Source organism: Panthera pardus, unplaced genomic scaffold (assembly GCF_024362965.1).
Source record: "Panthera pardus isolate Hobbes unplaced genomic scaffold, ASM2436296v1 HiC_scaffold_8, whole genome shotgun sequence".
Taxonomy (NCBI): Eukaryota; Metazoa; Chordata; class Mammalia; order Carnivora; family Felidae; genus Panthera; species Panthera pardus.
Genome location: NW_026527013.1, coordinates 77474332 through 77497750, shown reverse-complemented (window position 1 = coordinate 77497750; position 23419 = coordinate 77474332). Strand labels below are relative to the sequence as shown.

At 41.0% G+C, this 23419-nt stretch overlaps 1 protein-coding gene and 1 pseudogene across 2 annotated transcripts in view; one reads left to right on the top strand and one right to left on the bottom strand.

Moving 5' to 3' along the window:
* The window catches only part of PRKAR2B (protein kinase cAMP-dependent type II regulatory subunit beta), a 102614-nt gene that overhangs the window by 27311 nt on the left and 51884 nt on the right, over window positions 1-23419 (top strand). For both annotated transcript variants that reach the window (XM_053897954.1, XM_019451187.2), the window contains exon 2: window positions 167-202. In XM_053897954.1, the coding sequence (XP_053753929.1) occupies window positions 167-202 (36 nt within the window). The remainder of the gene's footprint in view (window positions 1-166; window positions 203-23419) is intronic.
* On the bottom strand, window positions 545-1920 carry LOC109268069 (thioredoxin-related transmembrane protein 2-like; annotated as a pseudogene).

Here is a 23419-nt window from a genome sequence, read left to right as displayed (position 1 = left end):
TGAAATTTTAATTTTAATTTCTTGGCTACTATTGAATTTAAACATTTAATTTTCATATATTTGTGACACTTCCTTTTGCATTATTTATTCTTATTTTTCCTGTATTAACTTATGTAATAATACGTATAATAATATGTAATCATATTGTTTTGTTTTTTTCTTTTAGCTCCGGTAATAAACCGATTCACAAGGCGCGCGTCAGGTAAGCCAGCCTGTATTGTGATTTTACTTATTAATGGTGACATTTCTTAACTAATAATAGTGGTATTGGACAAGAAGGTATGGTGAGAATAATTACTGTGGAGTAATGATTTATTTGTCGGTCATTTTCCCTGAAAACAAAACCATGTGATGTAATCAAGAACTAGGAAATAATTGGAAATGTCCTCTCAGTGTTTAAACTTATAATCAGACGGTGCATTGGAGCTAATGCACCTTTTTTTTTTTTTTTAAAGGAAATCCCAGTCTCTTTATTATTGAAAACCATCAACTGGTTGTTGGAAGTAGGAGACTAAGTGAAACCTCATACCTGCCCAAGGGCTTTCTTCTGAGCCCCACCATACAAAGGAACGTCTCAAACCTATGCCTTTTCCTCCCAAACTCCAAAAATTATGGGGATTATTCAAAACTATCTCCAATGAGTAAATTCAGTGGTTAAAGGTTTCTCCTGGGGACCAGTGACAAAGTTAGCCTTATTAATGAAGGCCACAGACCAAGCCAGAAATGCCTAAAGAAGTAAGGATCCTTGAGGGAAAAATCCTAGTGCAGACTCCATACCTAGGCCTTTTCTGTTAGGTTTAATATAATCTAGGCAGACTGTGCAGGTCCACTAAGAGGAAGGATGAAAACACTGCCCGATGGAGACATGTGAGTGGTGGACAGCAGCTGATACTCTGACCCAAGCTTGGAAGGCAAGCATTTCCTCCTCCCATCATCAGAGATCTCTCCCTCCTTCCAGTGAAAGTTGGCCACAGCAGTGGAGGCCTTCCCTGAGGGTTCCTGTCAATTCCCTGAAAGCCTCCTTAAAATCAGAAGCAGCACCCTGCCTAACTGAGGCAGAGCCAAAGGGAAAACATAAATAAAAGGCCCAGGCCTCAGGCAGGGCCTGTGGTTAAGGAAGGGGCAGGACCTCAAAGGTGAGGAAGCACTGACAAGGCAGGGATTCTATTTGTCCTTCTTGCTTTCCTGTCTGGTGCTTCCGTGTTGGTTGGGGCCACAGGCTGCTCCTCAGGGATGTGATCTCCAGCCTTTGATAGCTTCTTGGCCCTTTGATACAGCTCATTCAAGTTGAATTCTTGGATCACATTCTCCTCAGAAGGTGCAAGAGACAGCTCATCCTTTTTTGTCAATCTGTGGCCGCTGCATGACCTCCTTGCTACCTTGGAACAGGATCAGAGTAGGGAGCTGCTTGGCAAGGGGCGACATGCTCACTTTGTACCGTGTACTAACATCAGTGTAGCGTCCAACGTCCACCTTCCCCAAATTTAGCCCTGTACAGTTATACTTGAGGGAGAGGTAAGCATAGATAGGAGCAAACGACTGGCAGTCATTAGACCAATTGGCAAAGAACTCCACAATCTAGGTGACCCTCCTTTTCCACTCCAGCTCTTCATCAATGGTTTTGTCATTGAAGTACTTGATATACTCAGGGCCCATATCCGGCTGGGGTGGAGGGGGGGGGGGCCTTGCACGTCATCAGGAACACTATGCGAAGTGTGATGTAAAGCAGGCCCATACGAAAATCCAGACGGAAGAAAAGAATTGCATTGGCCACTTTACTAAACATGAAGTTGTTGCCTGTATGTTGCTCCACAGTGATAGATCTGTGGTTCTTCATCATCCTGGTGGCACTGAGGAACATCAGGATCTCTCCTTCTTTCCAGTCAAAGTCACACAGGTTGCCGTCTTCTCATTGCGTGGGGAGACCCCCAATGCACCTTTTTAAATGGAGACCCTCACCCCAGTTTTATTCCTGCTCTTGATCAGTTATTGTCTACATGGTTAGCTGATGTCCCAGCCACAGTTCAGAAGCAGTGATTTAGAAGATGGGTAAAGGACACCCTAGAAACAGTGGTGGATGAGAGTTTTTAAGAAGGGACAGGATAACTCTGAAAATACGGGTGGGAGAACTTGTCATCCTGAGGCCACTTGGAATAGGAGCTAATTGCTTTACATTTGTTAATGCCCCTGAGGCTCTTGCTGTTTTAGAGATATCTTAGGAACCGAATGCCTAGTCACAGTGATAGACCTTCGCCACTCACGAGTGCTTGAATTAGATTCTTGGTACGGTGCACTACCTGCATTGGTAGGGAATACTGGACACAGTTGAGAACATTTCTGTCCAAAATGGTTTAAGTAAAGTGAGTTTGGGCATTGAAGCGGATCAACTATTTGGAAAAGTTACTTCCGTGGAGTGCCTTCTCTGAAGACAAATGACACTGCTAGGTTTGATTTGAGAAAATTACTCTTTCTTTTAAATATGACTAGAATTTTTTTGTTGTTGTTGAAAAACATAAGGTAGACGTTTCAGACACATCAGTTTTGACATTTACATAACACAGATGAGTAATTTATTTCATAAAATCACCTCATTTCCATCTGTGCTGTATTATTAAAGGTGTTTTAAGGTTAAGTTTTATTTTTTATCTGCCGGCAATTACTGGTACAATTTATTCTTATTCTGTAGTGACCAAATCTGTGAGGAAAGAGGCAGGGATTAAGTAGATGTGCTGTGTGGGGATAGTATCTACTTCATTCTCCTGAGCTTTTTGTATGCTGAAGACATACTTATTTTAAATGTTGCAAACAAAGAGCGGATTGTAATGGCTTTTGTGGAGTGAGGAATTAGGCTTTATGTCAGCAAGGCATCAGACGTTATCCCAGAGTAGAGCCATCAAGTGTGAAGGTGCTCCAGGGCAGGGATGTGGTCTTTTATGAGCAGTGGTGGCAAAAGAGAGGAGCAATAAGATGGAATCTGTAGTGTGGTACCTTGTCTTCTTGTAAAATTCTTTCCACAGCCACATAGTTTAGGAGTTTTAGATTAAATTGTCCCCTTTTCTGTCTCAAACTGTGTGATATGAGACATTTATATCTGGGCAAGTTGCGTTAGTGTTCGTTGTACAGTATACTTCTCATCAACTGATAAATCAGGGGCTCCAGCATGTAGGTAAATTTTGAAGCACCATTATTTTCGTATCTCTACCACCACTAAGTCTGTGTCCGGTGTATCTTGGGAAGACTTGGTTGGAAATGTAGAGAAGGTGGAATGCCAGCAAAGAAACACTCATTAAAGTCAAACGTTGTGCTTATTCCTAGAATCACGGGCAATAGGAAATGTCAGGAAACAATCTGACTTAAAGAAAAACAAACAGGATGATGTCAAGCTTAAGGGTTGTACTATGTACAGCAATAAGCCTCAAAAGGAGTAAAAATTGTTACCCTAGTAATATAACATGCTGAAACTCATTATGAGAATGAATCTTGACATGGAAGGAAGAGAGGACCAACCAGCTTTTGGAGACCCCCTGTGCTAAGCATTTTATGTACATCTTCAATCTTTCAGGCAAGGAAAATAAAATTATATTTACTACCTTAGATAAAAAGAGCAGTGCTATAAGAAGGAAAAAAAGGAATGGGACCTGTTAATCATCTACATGTCTGTAATTTATTTGACTTTCTAATTTTTTTATAGAAGTTTGTCTAAAACTATTCCAGGAAAGAAGAATATTCGAACAGTCTTAAGCCATCCCGAGGAGGAAATTCTGTAGTTCTCTTTGTTAATTTAGTGGCTCAAAGTAACTTAATTTAGTAGTAGAGATATATGTCAGTTTCTTTTAAAGTATCATTTCCTGAAAATAATAAATGTCTACTTAAAATGTAGAACTTCATACTTGGTCATTAACAATAATTCTTAGGATATCTTTTTCTGATGGAGTTTTATTTCAGAAATAAATTTTCTTTTCAGAAATAAACTATAAAACTTATGTAAGACCTTTAATTTCAAAAAAAATAAGTCAGGTAAAATCAACCAGAAGCTTATGTGATATGAGTTTTTTTCTTATTCACTATTTTTAAATAATAATCACAACAGTAACTCCTGTGTAACATGATATAACATGCTATGGGTATTGCTAGGTAATCAGTCGCTGTTGATTGAGTGAAAACAGAATATGTTACAGTGTATTTCTCAACTTGTGGCTGAGTTCTCTAAATCTTTGAGGTTTTGGCTTTTGCTATTCATACTCCATCTTTCAAAAATGAATATTTCAACCTGAGTAATTGGAATAGAACATTTCTCCTTTTTGTGTCTTTTTCATTTATTACAGTTCATGAGGATGAGGCAATGTTTACGTTAAGAAAGTATTTAACAAATACATCATTTAGGATCATTTTGGGGCGCCTGGGTGGCTCAGTCAGTTGAGTGTCCAGCTTCGGCTCAGGTCATGATCTCGTTCATGAGTATTGAGCTCTGCGTCAGGGTCTGTGCTGACAGCTCAGAGCCTGGAGCCTGCTTCGGATTCTGTGTCTCCCTCTCTCTCTGCTCCTCCCCCGCTCGTGCTCTGTCTCTCTCTCTCTCTCTCTCTCTCTCTCTCTCTCAAAAATAAATAAACATTAAAAAAATTATTTAGGATCGTTTTTGCACCTTAAACAACACTGTTTCTGCTCAACTCTCTTCATGTGTTTTTAGTGCCTGCCTACAAACCTGTCAGTTTTTATTTCTATACGTAGAAGGAATCTGTATCACCTAGCAATTTTCTAACAAAATTCCTAGAGTCTTAAGAGCGTGTAGAGGTTTCACGGCTTCATAAGCTGGTTTTCCACTAGGTGCGGGAATGAAAGGAGTACAGTATGGGATGATTAATGGGAACCCAGATGGGTGTTCAATTGGTTCAGTTCTGCAAAACATGACTGGAACTGTCAGGTGTCTTCCAAAATCCAAATGAAACATATCTTTGATATCTTCCTGACAAGCACCTCATAACCTTAATTTTATCATTTTTAAAAATTTTTATTTTTATTGAGATACAGTCGACATATAACGTGTGTGTATTTAAGGTGTACAGTGTGTTGTGGCACATGGGTGGCTTAGTTGGTTGAGTGTCTGGCTCTTGATTTTGGCTCAGGTCATGATCTCAGGAATTGAGTCCACGTCAGGCTGTGCACTGACAGTGTGGAGCTTGCTTGGGATTCTCTCTTCGCTGTCTCTCTGCTCCTCCCCCACTTGTACTTGTGCTCTCTCTCAAAATAAACCAAAACAAAAAAATTAAGGTGTAAGATGTGTTGATTTGATATATTTGTATGATGTAACATGATTACCCATAGCCTTATTTTTAAGCAGTACCCTGTGATCCTAGTTTCGAGCAAAAGAAATCCTACTTTTGTTCTTTTTTTTAACCCATTTCTGCTCTTCATCATCACTTCTTATTGGGACATCTTTTTTTAAGTACACAGAAGTCATACATAATCTATTTTATAATAACATGAGCTATTACGTGATTATATGTAACATACATAAAATTAACATAAAATACACATAATCTATTTTAGAATTTTGATGGCATTAACATTGACTGGAGTATTTTGGAAGATTTTTCTTCTTGGTGGAAAAATGGCAATATACCGTTTATTCTCATTATTAAAAATTAATGGTAGCAGTAGACACAGTCATTTGAAGAGTAAAACTTTACACAGACAGCAGTCCTGTTGCATTGTTGTTCATTTAGTATATTATATGAGAAAGACTCTAGAGTGTGGGATTTCACAGACTTGAGTTCAGATCACCTGTTTACTGTTTGAATTTGCATGTAAATTATTTACCACCTTGAGTTTTACTTTTTTCTTTTCATTTTCTTTCAGTTTGGGATCATAACAGCTATAGTCAGGCTTGTTATGATGGTTAAGCTAGATGGTTTTTATAAAGCAGAGTGTCTAGGCTGTCAAAAATGTTAGCGGTCAACTGTCTTTTCTGCACATAGTTTAAAACAAAACAAAACAATAAAACCCTCGGAGCTGTGCCCTAGCCTGTCATAAATAAGCCTTGGGGCGTCACAGCACTATTGGATATCATTCCTTAATATGGGTCATCTCTTTTTACTGTTTTCACATTATGGCTTTTAAAAAGATTATAATGGTTTTCCTCTGTGGGTTTGTCGCTGAATTGAAGAAAAAAGAAAAAAAAGAAATTTCTCTTTACTCTTGAGATAGTGCCTTGCAGTATGAAGTCAGACCTCTCTCTGATTTTGTTTAACCCCAGGATTTTACTTTGAAAAAAGTCAAGCCTATAGAAGAGTTTGAAGAACAGTTCAGTGAACACTTTTCTCTAGATTTCCCACTTGTTCCTATTTGACCCTTCTCCTTCCTTTCATACACACGCTCATACCCACACTTTGTTTTTTTACTGAACCTTTTAGGAATTATGAATACTTCATGTGTATCTCCTAAGAACAAGGTCATTGTTCTGCATAATACTACACTCAAGGAATTTAACCTTGGTACAATGCTGTTATCTAATATATAGAGTCCAGTGTCCTCAGTTGTCTTGGTATTTCCTCTCTTCCTGTATAAAGGACAACCAAGCTTATGAAGGATTTTATGTTGCTTTTCGCTGTCATGACTCCGTTTTTCTGATCTTTTACAAACTGACTCCCTGAAATTTTTGAAATCTGCTTTCTTGCTTTCTTTCTTGCTTTCTTTCTTTCTTTCTTTTTTTCTTTCTTTTTGCAGTTCTGGAGGTTATCCATACCAATGAAACTGTTCCCTGTATCACCAGTTGTGAAGTCTTAGCTCACATGGGCATGTCTACTGTCTGGTCACAGTGCCCCGTTGGTGACCGTGAAGCGTTTGCATTGAGTACTGCTTTATTTAGTACCGCTTTCACGGATACCGTTGAGCATTACTTGCTCTAATACATAATTATTTCTTATAAGAGAAGTGAAAATGGAACTCCAAATTATGAATTTGGTAATTTTCTTTTCTCATGTAGATAATTAGCCACTTTTCAATTTTTAGCCATCATAAGAGCATTGAATTTTGTAGTGTATTTTTAACAGAGCTAAAGTTTTATAATTTTCTCTATGTTGGCATTTAGAGTAATTCAGAGGTGAAATTAAAGTCTTTAAATTTCACACACCCACTGTGTAAAATGATATATTAAAAACTCAGTAAAATCACCAAAAACAGAAAATGATTAGTCCTCAGGAAAGTAGTGAAATAGCTAAAGTTCAGATCTTTTATTGAATCCAATTCAGGGGACATATGTTTCCTTGATTTAGGGAACATATGCTTCCTTTTGTTTTGTTGTAGAAATACTGTGTGGCTTTGGTGTTCATTGTTTTCTTTCTTTCAAGTTCTGTGATGAGAGCTTTTAACCCCCATATTTTTTTTTCAAGAGGTCATTCTCATGTTGTCCAACTAATTTGCTGGAGTGGATATATCTACATTAATACTTTATTTTTGAACTGAATTTTGGAAGCTCATTTCAAGCTTGCTAATCACCAACACTACATAATGCATACAAGGAGGATGCTGCTTTAATTAATTCACTAATTCATTCTGCAGACATCTACTGCGTCCCTCCTGTGTGCCAGGCATAGTGGTAGGGATGCAAGAAGAGTATGATGCGGCCCTTCGGAAGTTCACAGCCTAGCAGGGAAGCTGGCTGTGACTGCGGGTGGTGAATACCGTAATAGCCACAAAGGGAAAGGGAGAAAACATACAGTTCTTCCAGGGCACAGCTCACAGAAAGGATGCTGGTCGCTAGAGCTTATAACATGAGTTTCAACAAGAGAACAAGGGGAGTATCTGTGCATTGTCACTAAGAGCTGCCTGTTTTTATCATAAAGTCCTTTCTCCTCGTATGGTGCTCTCTTCTTACCCCGGCAGCAAGTACCTTATGGCGTGGAGTAAACAGCTGCCTAAGGCTGTGGACAGCAGGGGCTTAAGGCCAGGATTTATTTCTGTGTTTAACTCACCATTCCTTCAAAATTTAGTGTCTCTCTTATCAGAAGAGGCAGTATAGGCTCTGGATTCAGGGGGACCTACCTGGGTTGAAATACCAGCTTTGCTACTCACATATCCACTTATTAAAAGTGTGTGTGTGGTGGTGGGGGTGGGGGGTGCCCGGGTAGCTCAGTCAGTTAATCATCCGACTTCTACTCGGGTCATGATATCATGGTTTGTGGGTTCCAGCCCCGCATCGGGCTCTGTGCTGACAGCTCGGAGCCTGGTGCCTGCCTTGAATTCTGTGTCTCCTTCTCTCTCTAACCCTCCCCCACTTGTGCTCTGTCTCTCTCTCAAAAATAAATAATAAACATTTTTTTGAAAAGTGTGGTGGGGGGAGGAGGGGCAGGGGGCTTCATCCCCTTATTAAGGCTCAGTTTCTCCGGGTATAAAACGGGATAATACACATCTCACAAGATTATCGTAGTGATGAAAACAGTAGATAATCCATGAAAAACACAACACAGTATTCTCTCCAGTTTGGTTTCACAGTATGAGCCTATGGTCCAGATGTGTCTTCTGGATAGACAGGGCTTCCCGGAGTCTGGACTGGATGTGAAGGTAAGTCAGAATAGCTTCTGGACTGCAAAGCTTGACATGGAGAATTCGCTGGAAAGATGACACCTAGGGGCAAGGCTGAAATCAAGAGGCAGACGGTTCAACTGAGGCAGCGGGATGAAACCAGAGGGGCAGCAGTGGGTAAGGGGGAGTGAAATGAGGGGGTGGAAAGTGGACCTAGAGAGTTCTCTGAGATGCCAGAGCACAGCACCCCCCAACCTCCCCCCCCCCACACACACACCTGGGCTCTTTGTCTAGGCTTCTCCCTCCAGTGGGGTGGAAGTCCTGTTAAGCCACTTTATGCACCTGTTACCTTCCTGTGCCCAGACCAATGTTGAAATGGATTCTCACCTGTGATGAGTTACGAATAAAACCAAGTGAGCAGTGGAAGTACTGCTCCTGTCTCTTCACAGCCTCTCCCCTGTCCTCCTCCCTGCTCCAGCAGTACTGATTTACTGACACTTCTTAAGCATGCCATGTGCTCGCATACCTTAGCATGCTGTGGTAAAGAGAGCCCGGTGGGATCCATGGGCAGTGTTGAATCTCTGGTTCTTTTTGGTTAGGCCCAGGCATGCCGATAGACATCTCAAGGCCAATGAGAAAGTCTGTATCTCTTGAACTTAATTGCATTTTCTTCAAAATCCTTGCACCCTCCAGGGAAGGGAGAACATGCTGATAGACATCTCAAGGCCAATGAGAAAGTCTGTATCTCTTGAACTTAATTGCATTTTCTTCAAAATCCTCCTTGCACCCTCCAGGGAAGGGAGAAAGGAAGGCAGTAGTAAGAAACATGATCTGCAGTTCAGGGCAGGGGGGCGGGGGCAGGGCAGGGTTTCTTTCTGCTCCCAGGGTGGTCTGTCTTCACACCAGCAGATATAGAGGGACTTGGCAGATGGCTTGGGAAGCCTTTGTAGCCCATTGGGTCTCTCATGTGTCCTGGTTCACTGCAAGCTGCCTTGTAGAACAGACATGAGTAGGTAGAATGCAAAGCATTCTCTGATTGTGATCAGAGGTTAGGTCACTGCTCCCCAAACTCTGTGTGTGGAGGGAGGATGAGTCTCCCTGCCCCCAGTCCATTGCAGGCCAGTACTTTTGTAAAATAGGGTAAACTTGCCACTGCAGCATCAAATGCCATAATAGACCCTAAACACCCCACTCTGTGTTCCCTTCCCTGTGGACTGCTGGCTTCGGGGGCTATGACCTCGGTGAGCTCTGTAGGAGATAGGAGTGTTCTCCCAAAATGTTTTTATGAAGGAAAAGTGCACATTTACTCAAAAATCACTGATTATCAAAACCAAAAACCTTTTTTTTACTCCTTTGGCATTTTGTGAGAACTGCCTGAGTGTGAACAGTGCTCTTTGGAGTGGTGGAATGGTGGGGCCCTGCCCCAGGCCACGGGGACACATGTCGCTGCCTGTACCCGGCACCCGCCTGTTCACCTGTTCATCTGAAACTCCAGAGGCTCCCCTTCTCTGGCTTTCCTATAACTCCTCCCCCAACTATGTCCCCTACCCCTCAGCATTATTTCTTTCTTTCTGGATGTCACCTGTAGGTAGGGTAGGTACTCAATGCTCCTGTTACATGTGTTTACACATGTCATTTGTGTTTACACATCATTTGATGCTGTGGTTTGTTCACAATTAATGAATTGAGAGGAGAGGGCATTTGTAGATGAAGTCAAAGAAAAAGGAGGGTGAGATGTGAGGAAGCGGGAGCCATATGTAGCAGGATGGAAAGATTTGGCCAGACGTGCACAATGAGGTTTAAGATTCCTAAGGGAAGGACCAATATAGGTGTGGTTATGGTTGAGACTGAAGCTCAAAACACTTGAGGATGGGCAAAACTGGAGTAGAAAAAGCACAGAGCCAGATACCAATCAGGAGGGGCGCCTGAACCCGTGAATCTCAGAAGAGCCCCCCACATTGGCCTGGGAGTACCAGTTAGCCGCGTGGATGCCCGCTTGTGGGGGGGGGGCATGAGAGTCCCTTACTGTCTGTTGGGGTTCTGCTTTGTGCAGGGAGTGGGGCTTTCTAAGTGAGGTGGTGTTCTTGGGGGAAGAGCCAGGTTTCAGCTGAGGGGGGATATGTTGGGAATGCTTTGTAAAAGCACTTGAGGGTGTGAGGACAGTGTTGGAAAGGAGGATGGGAATGGATGGGAGAAATCCCCAGGTCAGCAGTTACTATTGCCAGGCACTGTACAGTTACCATTGCTAGACATCGGGTACAGCAGCAAATGCTCCCGGACCTGAAGATGGTACAGTCCAATGGGGGAGGCTTAAAGGAGTGTAGAGATGAAACTGGGGAGAAGGTGGTTGTCTGGAGTCTTGCACATTGTGGGTGACCAAGGTAACAGAGCACAGAGGGCGTGTTTGGATCAAGGATCTTCAGGTCGTAATTTATTCGTTATGGATGCTTGTTTAACTAAACTTTCTTTAAGGCTGTCTCCATCAGGTTCCCAATGAGAGCACTTTCACTGTCTGATATTTACCTTAATTACAACAGGTAATATGGTATAGAAGTGAAGAGCTTGGATTTGAGGTCATTCTGTCATTTCTTTCTCTCTCTCTCTCTTTTTTTTTTAAGTAGGCTTCATGCCGAGCACAGAGCTCAACATGGGTATTGAACTCACAACCCTGAGATCAAGACCTGAGCTGAGATCAAGAGTCAGACGCTTAACAGATTGAGCCATCCAGGTGCCCCCGTTCTGTCATTTCTTGCTCAGATATTCAAAGAGGGCCTAGGATGTGTTTGGCACTGGGCCTGAGGTAGACAGACATAGTTTAGGACCTTGGTTGCACCACTTACTAGCAGTGTGACCTTGGGCAACATAAAACACCTTCGTTAAAACTGGGTTGTAATACATGAAGAGAATGCCGGCAAAGCTCTTTCATTTTTTTTTTTAAAGCACAATGCCTGACTCCTAGTGAGTGCTAAATAAACCTTTAGGTATCATTAGGCTCAATTTATCAAATTTTACTCTAGCAAAAATACTGTAATACTAGTATCCCTGTTGTTTTCTCCTATAATTTATCCCACTTCATTTTAATTGGCCAGAGTACATAATTCTGTGACTCTTCTACAGCCAAATCTCCTACTGCAACCTTAGATTGACATAACATTGTATCAATATTTGGGAGAGATGGGAAAGATTTCTCTCAGATGCAACATTCTTTAGCTTTTTAGTTAAAATCAGAAAAACAACTTTAGTCACCCCTAGATCCTAAGCTGTATTCTTAGACTGTTACTTTGAAAATAAATTGATCTGCCTTTTGAATTTTAACTTTTAATTTTAATCAGCTGTATATAAATGCAGGTTCCCCCACCCCATCATCAGAAGGGACCAGCTGATTTGAGGAGCTGATTGCTAGAAAGTATTACTGTGAAGTGTGGAGACTGACTCTCTCGGTGCCCAGCCGTGTATTTTATATTAGCTAATCATTTGATCATGTTTTCTGATATTTCAAAAACTAATGACACAACCTAAAACCGGAAAGTGAATCTGGATCTTCTCTTTCTTTTATCATCTTTGGCCTTGAATTGCTAAAACCAGAGAACATTGATTTCATAGTTGTTGTTTTACTAAGACAATATAGCTAAACTGCCAAAAGATTAAAATACAGATTGAAGATATATTGTTTTTAGAATGGTAGAAAAGAGGGGCGCCTGCATGTCTCAGTCAGTTAAGCATCCAACTTTGGCTCAGGTCATGATCTCATGATTGGTGTGTTCAAGCCCTGCATCAGGCTCTGTGCTCAAAGCACAGAGCCTGGAGCCTGCTTCAGATTCTGTGCCTCCCTCTCTCTCTCTGTCTCAAAAATAAACATTAAAAATTTTTTTAAAATGATACAAAGGAGGAGCCTTCTGTATGAACAACCAAATAGTTTAAATAACTGTCGTTAGACCTGTTTCAAGGAATTGCCAATGTTATCTTTATTGACCTCCATCAGAAAAGGTAGAACTGTCCCTCTCCTTAGGTGTTTTAAAACAGAATTCCAAGTTGTAGATCCCATTCGAAAACAGACGTAGATAGGGGTGCCCGGGTGGTTCAATCTGTTAAGTGCCAATTTTGGCTTAGGTCGTGATCTCGCAGTTTGTGGGTTCGAGCCCCATGTCAGGCTCTTTCTCTCAAAAATAAAATAAACATTAAAAAAATTTAAAAACAGATGTAGATTGTTTAATATGCTTATTGCAGAACATAAAGTAACAGGGTACAGTCGCAAGGTTTTCCAGAAAAGGCATGTGGCTTTATGCTGCAAGGTCTTTTTCAGAGCTGAGTTTCCATCAGCTGCTGGGTGGTGATCTACAGTAAGTACTCTGGTGGCTTTCTAAAAATCACCTGCTACTTTTGGGGCACCTGCCTGGCTCAGTCAGAGGAGCATGCGACTCTTGATCTCAGGGTCGTGAGTTTGAACTCCATGTTGGGGGTAAAGATTACTAAGGAAAATAAACTTTAAAAAAAGTAAATAGGGACGCCTGGGTGGCTCAGTCAGTTGAGCGTCCGACTTCGGCTCAGGTCATGATCTCGCGGTTTGTGAATTTGAGCCCCATGTTGGGCTCTGTGCTGACATCTCAGAGCCTGGAGCCTGCTTTGGATTCCGTGTCTCCATTTCTCTCTGTCCCTCCCCCACTCATTCTCTCTCTCTCTCTCTCTCTCTCTCTCTCTCTCTCTCTCAAAAATAAACATCAAAAAAATTTAAAGTGGTGCCTGGGTGGCTCAGTCGGTTAAGCGTCCGACTTTGGCTCAGGTCATGATCTCACAGTCCGTGAGTTCAAGCCCCGCGTCGGGCCCTGTGCTGACAACTCAGAACCTGGAGCTGCTTCAGATTCTGTGTCTCCCTCTCTCTCTGCCCCTCCCCTGCTCATGCTCTGTCTTTCTCACTCTCAAAAATGAATAAATGTTAAAAAAATTTTTAAAGATTAAAAACTAAATAAATAAATAAAAATAAACTGCTACTTTCACATTACCTTTTTATGTGATCATTTCACTTTATTCAAATTTTTTGGCCCTTTTAGAGTGTTGATTTTCTTTCTTCAGTACATTTACATGAAAGGGGCAGTTTATATTTCTTAGACTGATGGGTATTCTTGGAGTTAGAGTAATGGGAATGCTTACAATCCAGAATTACATTTTTACTGATTAAAAAGTAAACCTTAATATTGTATCACATAGGCAATTAGGTTCAGAGTTAAATGAAAGTAAAATTTTTCTGTAGTAAAATCATCTCTTTAGAAGGGAGTCTGGTTGGTGGGACTAAAGTCTCTTGGATGGTTGTTACATAGCTGTAGGAGAGGCACACTGTCTGTCCCACCCTGGAGAGGGTCACATCTACCACATCCCACCCTGGATGGAGTCACACACTGTACAACATCCCACCCTGGACAGAGTCACAATGTATGTCCCATTCTGGACAGATTCTGAGGCAGCGATCCTTATATGGTTTTGGTTTTTTTCTAATGTTTATTTTTGAGAGAGAGAGAGAGAGAGACAGAGCATGAGCGGGGGAGGGGCAGAGAGAGAGGGAGACACAGAATCCAAAGCAGGCTCCAGGCTCTGAGCTGTCAGCACAGAGCCCAGCGGCGGCTCTCGAACCCACGAACCGCAAGATCATGACCTGAGCTGAAGTCGGACACTCAACCGACTGAGCCACCCAGGCTCCCGAATGATCATTATATGTTTTGAAGGCAGCCTGTGAGTCCTGTTAAAAGCTAAACTGAGGCATATTAAAAATTTTAAGGATTTATTTGAGCAAAAATCGGTTCAAATTGGGCAGCATCCAGTCTAGCAGATAGAAAGGAGCTCTGAGGAGCTGTACAAAATTAAATACTTATAGGCAGAAGTGGAAAAAGGAAGTTATGTGAGGCAAAAAAGTGGGTTATTCCAAGATTACTTTCTTTTAGGGAATGGTGGGGTTTGCCTCACTAGTGCTGATTAGGTGACTTCTGATTGGTTTAAGACTCATTTCTGGGAGAGTTTGGAACTGTAATCAAGTCTCAGTTTGGTGACATGGGGCTTAGCATATGTGACTCCATTCTGGGCCTGTTGTCTTGTTTTTCACAGTCCCAAATGTTTTTCATGAAGTTTCATAATTCCCAGAGCTTTCTTCCCCTCATTTTTGTCCAGGAGTGAATTCCTCTAACAAGGCAAGTGGCTCAAAAGTGTGAATAAGGATCAGTGATTCTGGTTATGAACCTTGGTGGTTTCCTTTGTGAAAGTAGAGGATGATGGTGATGCCAAAAATGTGCGCAGGGTCTGCTGTGTGCCAGTCTCTGTTGCTCAACGTGGCTTTCCCTGCGGTAACCTATGAGAATCACTACCACCAGCTTCAAAAAGTTTTCTTACTGTCTCCTTTTTACACGTGTGGAAACTGAGTCACAAAGCGTTCAACACGCCCAAGGTCATGCTCGTTTTTTTTTTTTTTTAAATGATACTACTTTATTGTCTAAAGTGGAATCACCTAGGGGCGCCTGGGTGGCTCAGTCAGTTGAGTGTCTGACTTTGGCTCAGGTCATAATCTAGCAGTTCTTGGATTCCAGAGCTGCTGTTAGGCTCTGTGCTGACAGCTCAGAGCCTGGAGCCTGCTTCGGATTCTGTGTCTCCCTCTCTCACTGCCCTTCTCCCGCTCACGCTCTGTCTCTCTTTCTCTCTCTCAAAAATAAACATTAAAAAACTTAAAAAAATTTTTAAAAAGTGGAATCACCTCGTTTTTAATTCTTTTGTTAAATGGGAATTCTAGCTATGTTTTCCTGGTCTAATTTTCATCCTGAATTTTGAAATTGTATTAAATATTTTATACACTAATTCCAACAAAGTAGAGAAAAAGTAATTGTTTTAGAGCATCTTCTTTTTAAAAAAAATTTATTTATTTACTTAGAGCCACACATGTACATGAGCAGGGGGATAACAGAGAGAGAGAGGGAGAGAGAGAATTCCAAGCAGGATCCACACTGTCAGCACAAACCTGAGCCAAAATCAAGAGATGCTTAACCGACTGAGCCACCCAGGTGCTCCTGTTAATTTCTAGTGCCAGCATTGTTTTTCTACGCATACTCTTACAGATGAAACATTTAAATCATTATTGTTTAATATCCCAGATATTCCTACATTTTAATCAGTTCATCATTCAAATTTCCTGTGACTAAAATTACAAAATAATTTACATTCTCATGCTTGTAGCTGTCAATTTGAGCGATTGAGATTTCTTTTCTTTAAGTATCAGAAAAGTTTTATTAGAAAATTCTCACCCTGAACCAGTGTGGCATGTGATGTGGTAGTACCTACCATTTATTAAAACCAACTGCAGGAAATAACACTCTTTCCTGAAGGGATCCTTGTGCAAAATGTATAATAAGCAATTTCTGGTATGACTTGTGCTCTGCCTCTGCCCCTTGACATTCCAATTCAGATTAATTCTGATCTAAATCTGTTATCCCTTTTCCGTTTCTAGTGGAAATCCAAAAATACTACGTTGCCACCCAAATTAATGGATAAGTACCTAGAAATATTGTAAGCCATAATACTATTTGTGTATATGTGGAGCTAAGTGCATTTCTACAAGTGTCTTGCTTGCCATTTAGTCATGTTTATTATTTGCTTTGTTTCTTCCTGGAGAAAGGGAGAAAACCTTTACTATTGGGAAAAATCATTTAATTTATACTGTAATGACTACCATCTACATATCTTTCAGATGACCAGGAATCAGACAAAAGGGCAAGGAAGGAAGGTGTTTCCCCAAGGAAGATGTTATGAACTGAATAAGTCATGTTTGCTTGGTTTGCAGAATTGTGTTAAATACTATGCTCCTTTGCAATTATGGATCCTATCAACAATAAAAAGATCTAGTTATATCTTTTTGTACATGCTGGAAACCTGTGAGACCAGTGCACCATAAAAGCAGAATGTGAGATGTGGTGATTTGTGAGATGTGACTTCGAAGGGAGAAGGTAGACACGGATGGAGGGTCGGGGCAAGAGGTCCTGTTTTGCTAATTTTCTCCATTTTTGTTGGAAATAATTTCTAGCTCTCCTGTATCTTTAGCAACAAGAAGTCAGGATCTTTTTTTTTTTTTTTTTGGCCTTTTTTAATGATAAGGTTATATTTCCTAGTATATGTTGATAAGTTCAACTATTAAAATTTTTCTAAAACACACTCTTTGTGAATCAGTATCTGCATTTTTATAGCCATGATCAGTGTGCACATATACTTCTTATATCATTTAAAGATTTTTTTATGATAAGATGGTTGCATGCTCATGGTAGAAGTCAAATAGTTACAAAAGGGTATAAAATGAAAGTATTTTGTGCTTTTTTTCTCCCATTTTTCCAATCCTCACCCTGGTCATCACCGTAGTTAAGAGTTTTACTTTCCTGGATGTTTTTATGCACAAGCATATTTAGTTGGAATTACAATGATATCCAACTTTCCATGTGGTCTTTTTCACCCAACAGTATATTTTGGACTACTTTTCATGTCCTTACATCTAGAGGTGCCTCATTCTTTTTTTTTTTTAAACATTTATTTATTATTGAGAGGCAGTGAGAGACAGAGCATGAGCATGGGAGGGGCAGAGAGAGGAGACACAGAATCTGAAGCAGGCACCAGGCTCTAGGCTCCGAGTTGTCAGCACAGAGCCCGACATGGGGCTGGAACCCACGAACTGCTAGACCATGACCTGAGCCGAAGTCAAGTCGGATGCTTAACCGACTGAGACACCCAGGCGCCCCGCCTCATTCTTATTTTAATGCCTGAATGGTATTCCATTATATGGATGCATTATAAGGCATATAACAAGGGAGTTTAAATTTCAGGCACTTGTAGTTTTGTATAATTGTGCCAGTAAATCTATAGGATGTCTTTCTTTTTTTATGTTTATTTATTTTTGAGAGAGAGCGCGCGCACGCGCGCGCGCACACACACACGTGGGCCCGCACACGTGTGCCAGTGGGGGAGGGGCAGAGAGAGAAGGAGACAGAATCCCAAGCAGTTTGCGTGCCGTCCTCGCAGAGCCCAACACGGAGAGCCTGACTTAGAGATACCGACACAGGGCCCGAGCCCCTGAACCATGAAATTCTGACCTGAGCTGAAACCAAGAGTCCGTCACTCAACCGAGCCACCCAGGTGCTCCCGCAGGAGGTATTTCTAAAAGTGAAATTGCTTAGTCAACAGTATGAGCATGTGAAATTTGTAGAGGCATTGTCAAATTGTGCTCTGAAATAGCATACTAATTTATACTCTCATCTTAGGTTTAACATAGAGTGAGAACACTTAGTATTACAGAGTTTTTCAATGTTTATCAACTTCATAGGTCAGTTACGTTTTAGTTGGCAATTTTTTAAATTTATGAGTGAGGCTTAGCATCTTTTCATTACTGTTGACCATTTGTATTTTTTTGTAGTGAAGTGCCTGTTCACTTTTTTTCCCCTTACTGATTTGATAAGTGTTTGAGCTCAGAGGTCAGATGGCTTTGTGTTCAAATTTGGTCTTTGCCACTCACTAGTTGTTTAACCTTGAGAGGGTTATTTCATGTCTTTTAACTTCATTATCTGTAAAATGTGCTGGTAAGTGTACTTAACTCATAGGATATTGTTAAGTGATTAATGAAATAGATTATCAGTGTAAAATGCTTAACACATTTCCCTAAAGTATAGTAAGAATATAGTATGTTTGCTAGCAGCATTATTGCCAAATGCCTTCATAGCACTCATATAATTATTTGGTTTTTCTCTTTTAACATAATGATATGCTGGTATGTTAATAGATTGTCTGGTATTGACTTATTCGTATATTCCTAGGATGAACTCTGCTTCATCCTAACATTATTTTGTTCTTGAGATATAATTAACACATACCAACTATTATTTTAGTACAAGTCACAACATATTTTGTAGCACAGAATCAAACTCTGAATTTTAGGTGTATTTCAGAGAACATTGTTGAAAGTGCTTTTCCTGATTTTGGTGAATAATTAGGAATCAGATCTAGGAATGGTCTACTTAGGAACTGTTGGTTAAAGCGGCTGCTAATCCCAACCAGAGACGTTTACCATGATTCAAATGTATCTTCCATGTCTTGGCTCTGATGTCACCTGGGAGAGGCCTTCCCCAGGTAAACAGGTCTCATGTGTCTACTCATGGGAGAACCAAGTCACGTGATAGATTCTCATTCAGGATGACACCCCACTCGTGGAGCATTAACCCCTAAGAGAGTCTGTGCTGAAAAGCATGCAGCCAGAGGGAAACTTGTTGGGTTCACACTTTGACTGCACTGCAGAGGGGCTGAGAGATCTCGGTTTCCTTGTATGTAAAATGGGTAATAACAGTACCTTACTCAAAAAGTTGGTGAGAGGATTACATGACATATTTTAAATCAGAGAATGTTAAGTATACAGTAGGCAGCCACAGTTTGGTTGAATGGGAAGGTTTGTATGAGGGCTAGTAGAAAATAGTTACAGACCTAGGAAGAACAGGGTGGCAGGGCTTAGAGGGGGATCTGTGTGCAGAGACCTGGAGCTTATTCTCATTCATAGGCAAGTTTGAATGTTTATTCTACTTCATCCTGATGTTCTTTTGATAGCCTAAGCCAAATATATCAATGTATCGTTCAAGGTTTTCTCTTCTTGTAACTCCTATACAGGTGGCTTTTATTTATTTAATCACAGCAATTCTATGAGGTAGGACCTAACAGACACATTTTACAGATGAGAAAAATTGCATTGAATAATACTTAGTGATGTACAGGGGTCAAGCAGTTAATAAGTGGCAGGAAAAAAAATGGTAGAGCTGGGATGTGCTTTGGTCTGTCTGAGTCCTGTGCTCTTTCCCCACCCTGTAAATTAGTTACTTACGCATAATCACACATAATAATTTATATTTCTGCCTAAAGAGATGAATTAATCTCCCTAACCAGGCTATAGAGTGCAGGGACCCTACTTCATGCTTATAGCATCATGAATACCATGCACAGCTTTACAAATGAATAGTCAATAAGTAAGAATGATGTTGTGTGTGTTAGTTTTGCTCAAGCTGAAGGCATCTTGTATATGGTAAAACAAAAGTTTAATAGTTAAAAAATGGGCTGTTTGTAGGGTGCATGTATCATTTTCATAAAAACGCTAAAGCCATTTAAAAACATACCAACCTGTGCTTCTGAAATCCATGCAACTTACAACTAAAGACCTAAGGCCAGCTTTGTTCTGCCATGACAGCAAAATTTGGTGGAAGACAATAATTTCAGTTTTGCAGACTGCCTTTATTATTTATATTCTCTGATTAGTATCCTAGATCAACAAGCATGGGTCTTTCTGTTAGAGCCACATATGGTCCCTCCCTGACTTAGATTATCATTTCCTTTTGTGAGAATTTCATTGAATAGTCTCTAGAATTTGAACTTGGTATTTTGCAAAAGCTACTTTCTTATCAGTGACTTCTCTATGGTATTACTCTTAGTTTTGGCAATTGGTTGGACCTTTGTTATCTTGTTTTCTTTGTCCTGATCTTTTTAAACTGGGCTTCTTAATTTCTGATGTTTCCTTGCTTGTCAGCAACTGAAAAGCACATGGAATTCAACCGAGTGAAAATGGAAGGTTTACTGAAATAGCGGTGGGGGTGGGGTGCTCACAAAATCATTAAGCCTCCAGGGAGGGCAAGAAGGTAGCTGGGCCTTAAGGGGAGCCAGAACTGTTAGGAATCTGTCCATCTGTATGCTGTGCTTCTCTCTTGCTGTAGGCCACTTTCTCCATGTGGTGGGGACAGGAAACACAGCTCCACACTTTACAGCAACAGGCACCAGGAAAGAGACTGACCTGGCATTCTTTGTGATTCAACCCCACATCCTAGGAGAAGGTTCTAATTAATTAGCCCATCCATCTTGGCTTGATCTAGAAGTTGTCCCATTTGCCCCACTGGGATCTGCTATGACACAGGGCTAAGAAGACCTGACCTCACTTGGGACTAATTTCAGCTGACCCGTTTTGGATTATTAGAATCCTGTCTGGTAGCTGATTATTAGGTCAGACCGGCTGCCCTGAAGAAGCTGGTGTCTTTCTTGTTCCAAGGCAGCTTCTCTGTTGGCCCCCTGAGCTTCCCCTCCAGCCTGAGGGGACATCTGCAGCGGAACTCTGCATATTTGCAAATCAGAGGTAGTTGCCAATCCCTGAGCCCTGTGTGAGGGAAGCTCAAGTGACTTGTTTCACCACCTGCCTGTGAGACTGCAGGTGACCCACTCGGATGTGTCTTTTTCTGTTGAAAAACATTACCATTTTACCATAGCATGATACTTTACACATAGAATGACAATAACTAACAATACCAGACAAACGTCGCTTCTTTTCAAAAGAATGGAACTATTATCTTGCATATCAGTTCATCTAGCTACTAAAGGAAAAAAGCCCCAAAGAAGAAATAATACCCTATATTTATGCCACAAGTTTTTCAAAGAGATAATGTGGGAGGCTAAAGGTCACTGTAATTTTCTTCTTACAAATGTTTTTTGATGTTATTTTTCTTCAGAACAGTAGAATAGCCAACCACCTGGTTCCCTCCAATTATGCAAAATTACTGAATTTAAAAATCAGGTTTTTTTTTCTCCTAGACCTACAAGGGTTTTTAATTTGTGAGGGGACAGCTTTTTTGTGCAAAAACATTTGTTTTTGAAATGTTTACACTCTGGTAACTTTGGAAGGGATTGGCTTCATATCTCGTTAGTTGTGCTGTCACTTTGCTTATATTAAAATGCATTTATTGTTCACTGTTTGCAAGGCAGTGTTCTGTGCATACTGTGAGGTTGCTAGAGGTGAAGATTTACTTTTGTAAACCTAGCCCCTGGAGGACCTGGCCATGTACCCATGACCTTGGACCCATTGATGTGGAGTCCAGAGCCAATGATCAAGAAAGAATTCCTGAGACCTTTTCAAAAGCAAACAGGTGTTTTCGTTACACTACGGAGACAGGGCCTGTGGCCAGAAGAACTTCCCTTTTGCTGCTGTATGAAGCTAGTGGTTATATGTTTAGTGCTCAAGGGGGAGGGGGGTATGGGAGTATCAGATCATAAATGTTTCTTTGAATTTATACTCATAAAACTACTTTGGCGAGATTTCTCTGGTGGTTATCACTCAGCTTGATATTAAGTATCGGTGAGATGTACAGGCAATCATACTACGACCGTTTAAGAATGTAGCAACCAGTATGTATTTGAACCTTATCAGTATTATGCAGGCTGTAGGTCTGCCTTACTAGGCTAAAGGTGAACATTTTTCTGCTTCTGTCCCTCATCACAATGAGCCAGTTGGAGGCCAGCACAGCGGAGTTGGGTCATGGTGAATTCCACTCTGATTCCACTATACACATTCTGCAGAGCAGGAGCTCAAAGGAGCATGTACACATTCCACTGGAGTTTGTGCCGTCAGTGGGTGAGGGGGAGATGTGAATCTCAGTTCCTGCATGCCTCTGGGTATAAGCATTTCTAGGGTTTAAAGGTATTAATTTTCCATACAACGGCTTCTGAATGTCAGCCAGCAACAACTTGTAGTGCTCAGCAGAAGAAAAAGCAGTCAGTTTTAATGCTAGAGGGAAAGCCCACTGTTGTGGACTTACTGTGGGACAGTATGACCATCTTCAGCAGTGGCCTCATGTCGGATTTTCAAGAATAATATTGACTGTTGGGAGATTTTTGTGTCTTACATTGTATTTAGAATTTAGCCCCGATGAGATTTTGGGGTGATGATGGGGTTCATGGGGTTTGGAGCTGATGTCCAAGAAATAATTCTTTTTTTTTTTTTTAACTTTTATTTATTTTTGAGACAGAGAGAGATAGAGCATGAATGGGGTGGGTCAGAGAGAGAGGGAGACACAGAATCTGAAACAGGCTCCAGGCTCTGAGCTGTCAGCACAGAGCCTGACGCGGGGCTCGAACCCACGAACTGCGAGATCGTGACCTGAGCTGAAGTTGGACGCTTAGCCGACTGAGCCACCCAGGCGCCCCAAGAATTCTTGAAGACATCTTCAGTTCAAAAAAGTAATTTTATTAAAGCATGGGCACAGGACCTGTGGGTAGGAAGAGCTACACCAGCGTTGTGAAGAATGATGGTTTTATTCCATGGTTTTATTCCATGGAACTGGGGAGGTAAAGTCAAATGGGAAGACTTTGATATGCTAAAGAGGACTCCTAAGGCACCTGAGACCTTGCTATTATCATTTTAAGATAGTTTTTCCCTCTGGAAAAGCATTAACATTAAGACAGTAGGGAGTTCCTGGAGAAATGTTTTACTTTGCCTGCCTCAAGTTCTGTCAGTGGGCTGCAGGTTATAAGGAAATTTAATTTTACCTGTCTTTTCCTTCTTGCTTTTGTTCCCCATATCTCAGTGGAAGGATGATGTTGGGGCTCCAGGAAACTGAGTCTATAGGTTTCTGGAGATTAGGCTATTGATAAGATTGCCTGTTTCTTGTAATTCACTAAGATATTTATAAACTGATAGAAACTCATGTCCTGCATGACTGTGAGTTCTATCAGTTAACCATTTGTTTACTTTGGTTTGGGGGAGCCAGGAGTGTCTGAGAAATATAACACATATCCCACCTGGGGGGAGGGAGTGTGCTAGCTTGTACTTTGCTCCTAGCCTGCCTTATGCTCCCTCATCAGCCCCCACACAATGTGTGATTCCACTGAAATTAAGACATAAATAAAGGTGCGTTCTGTTTTCTTATACAGAAGGGAGCATTTAATCCTAACTTGTGTGTTTAGGGAAAGTGGCAGGGAGGAGGTGGCATTTGTGGAGAGTTTTGAGGGAAGAGTAGGCTTATGAGAGGTGGGCATGGAAGAAATGAATTTCTAGTTGAGCAAACCACATGAAATGATAGTAGGTTGAAATAAT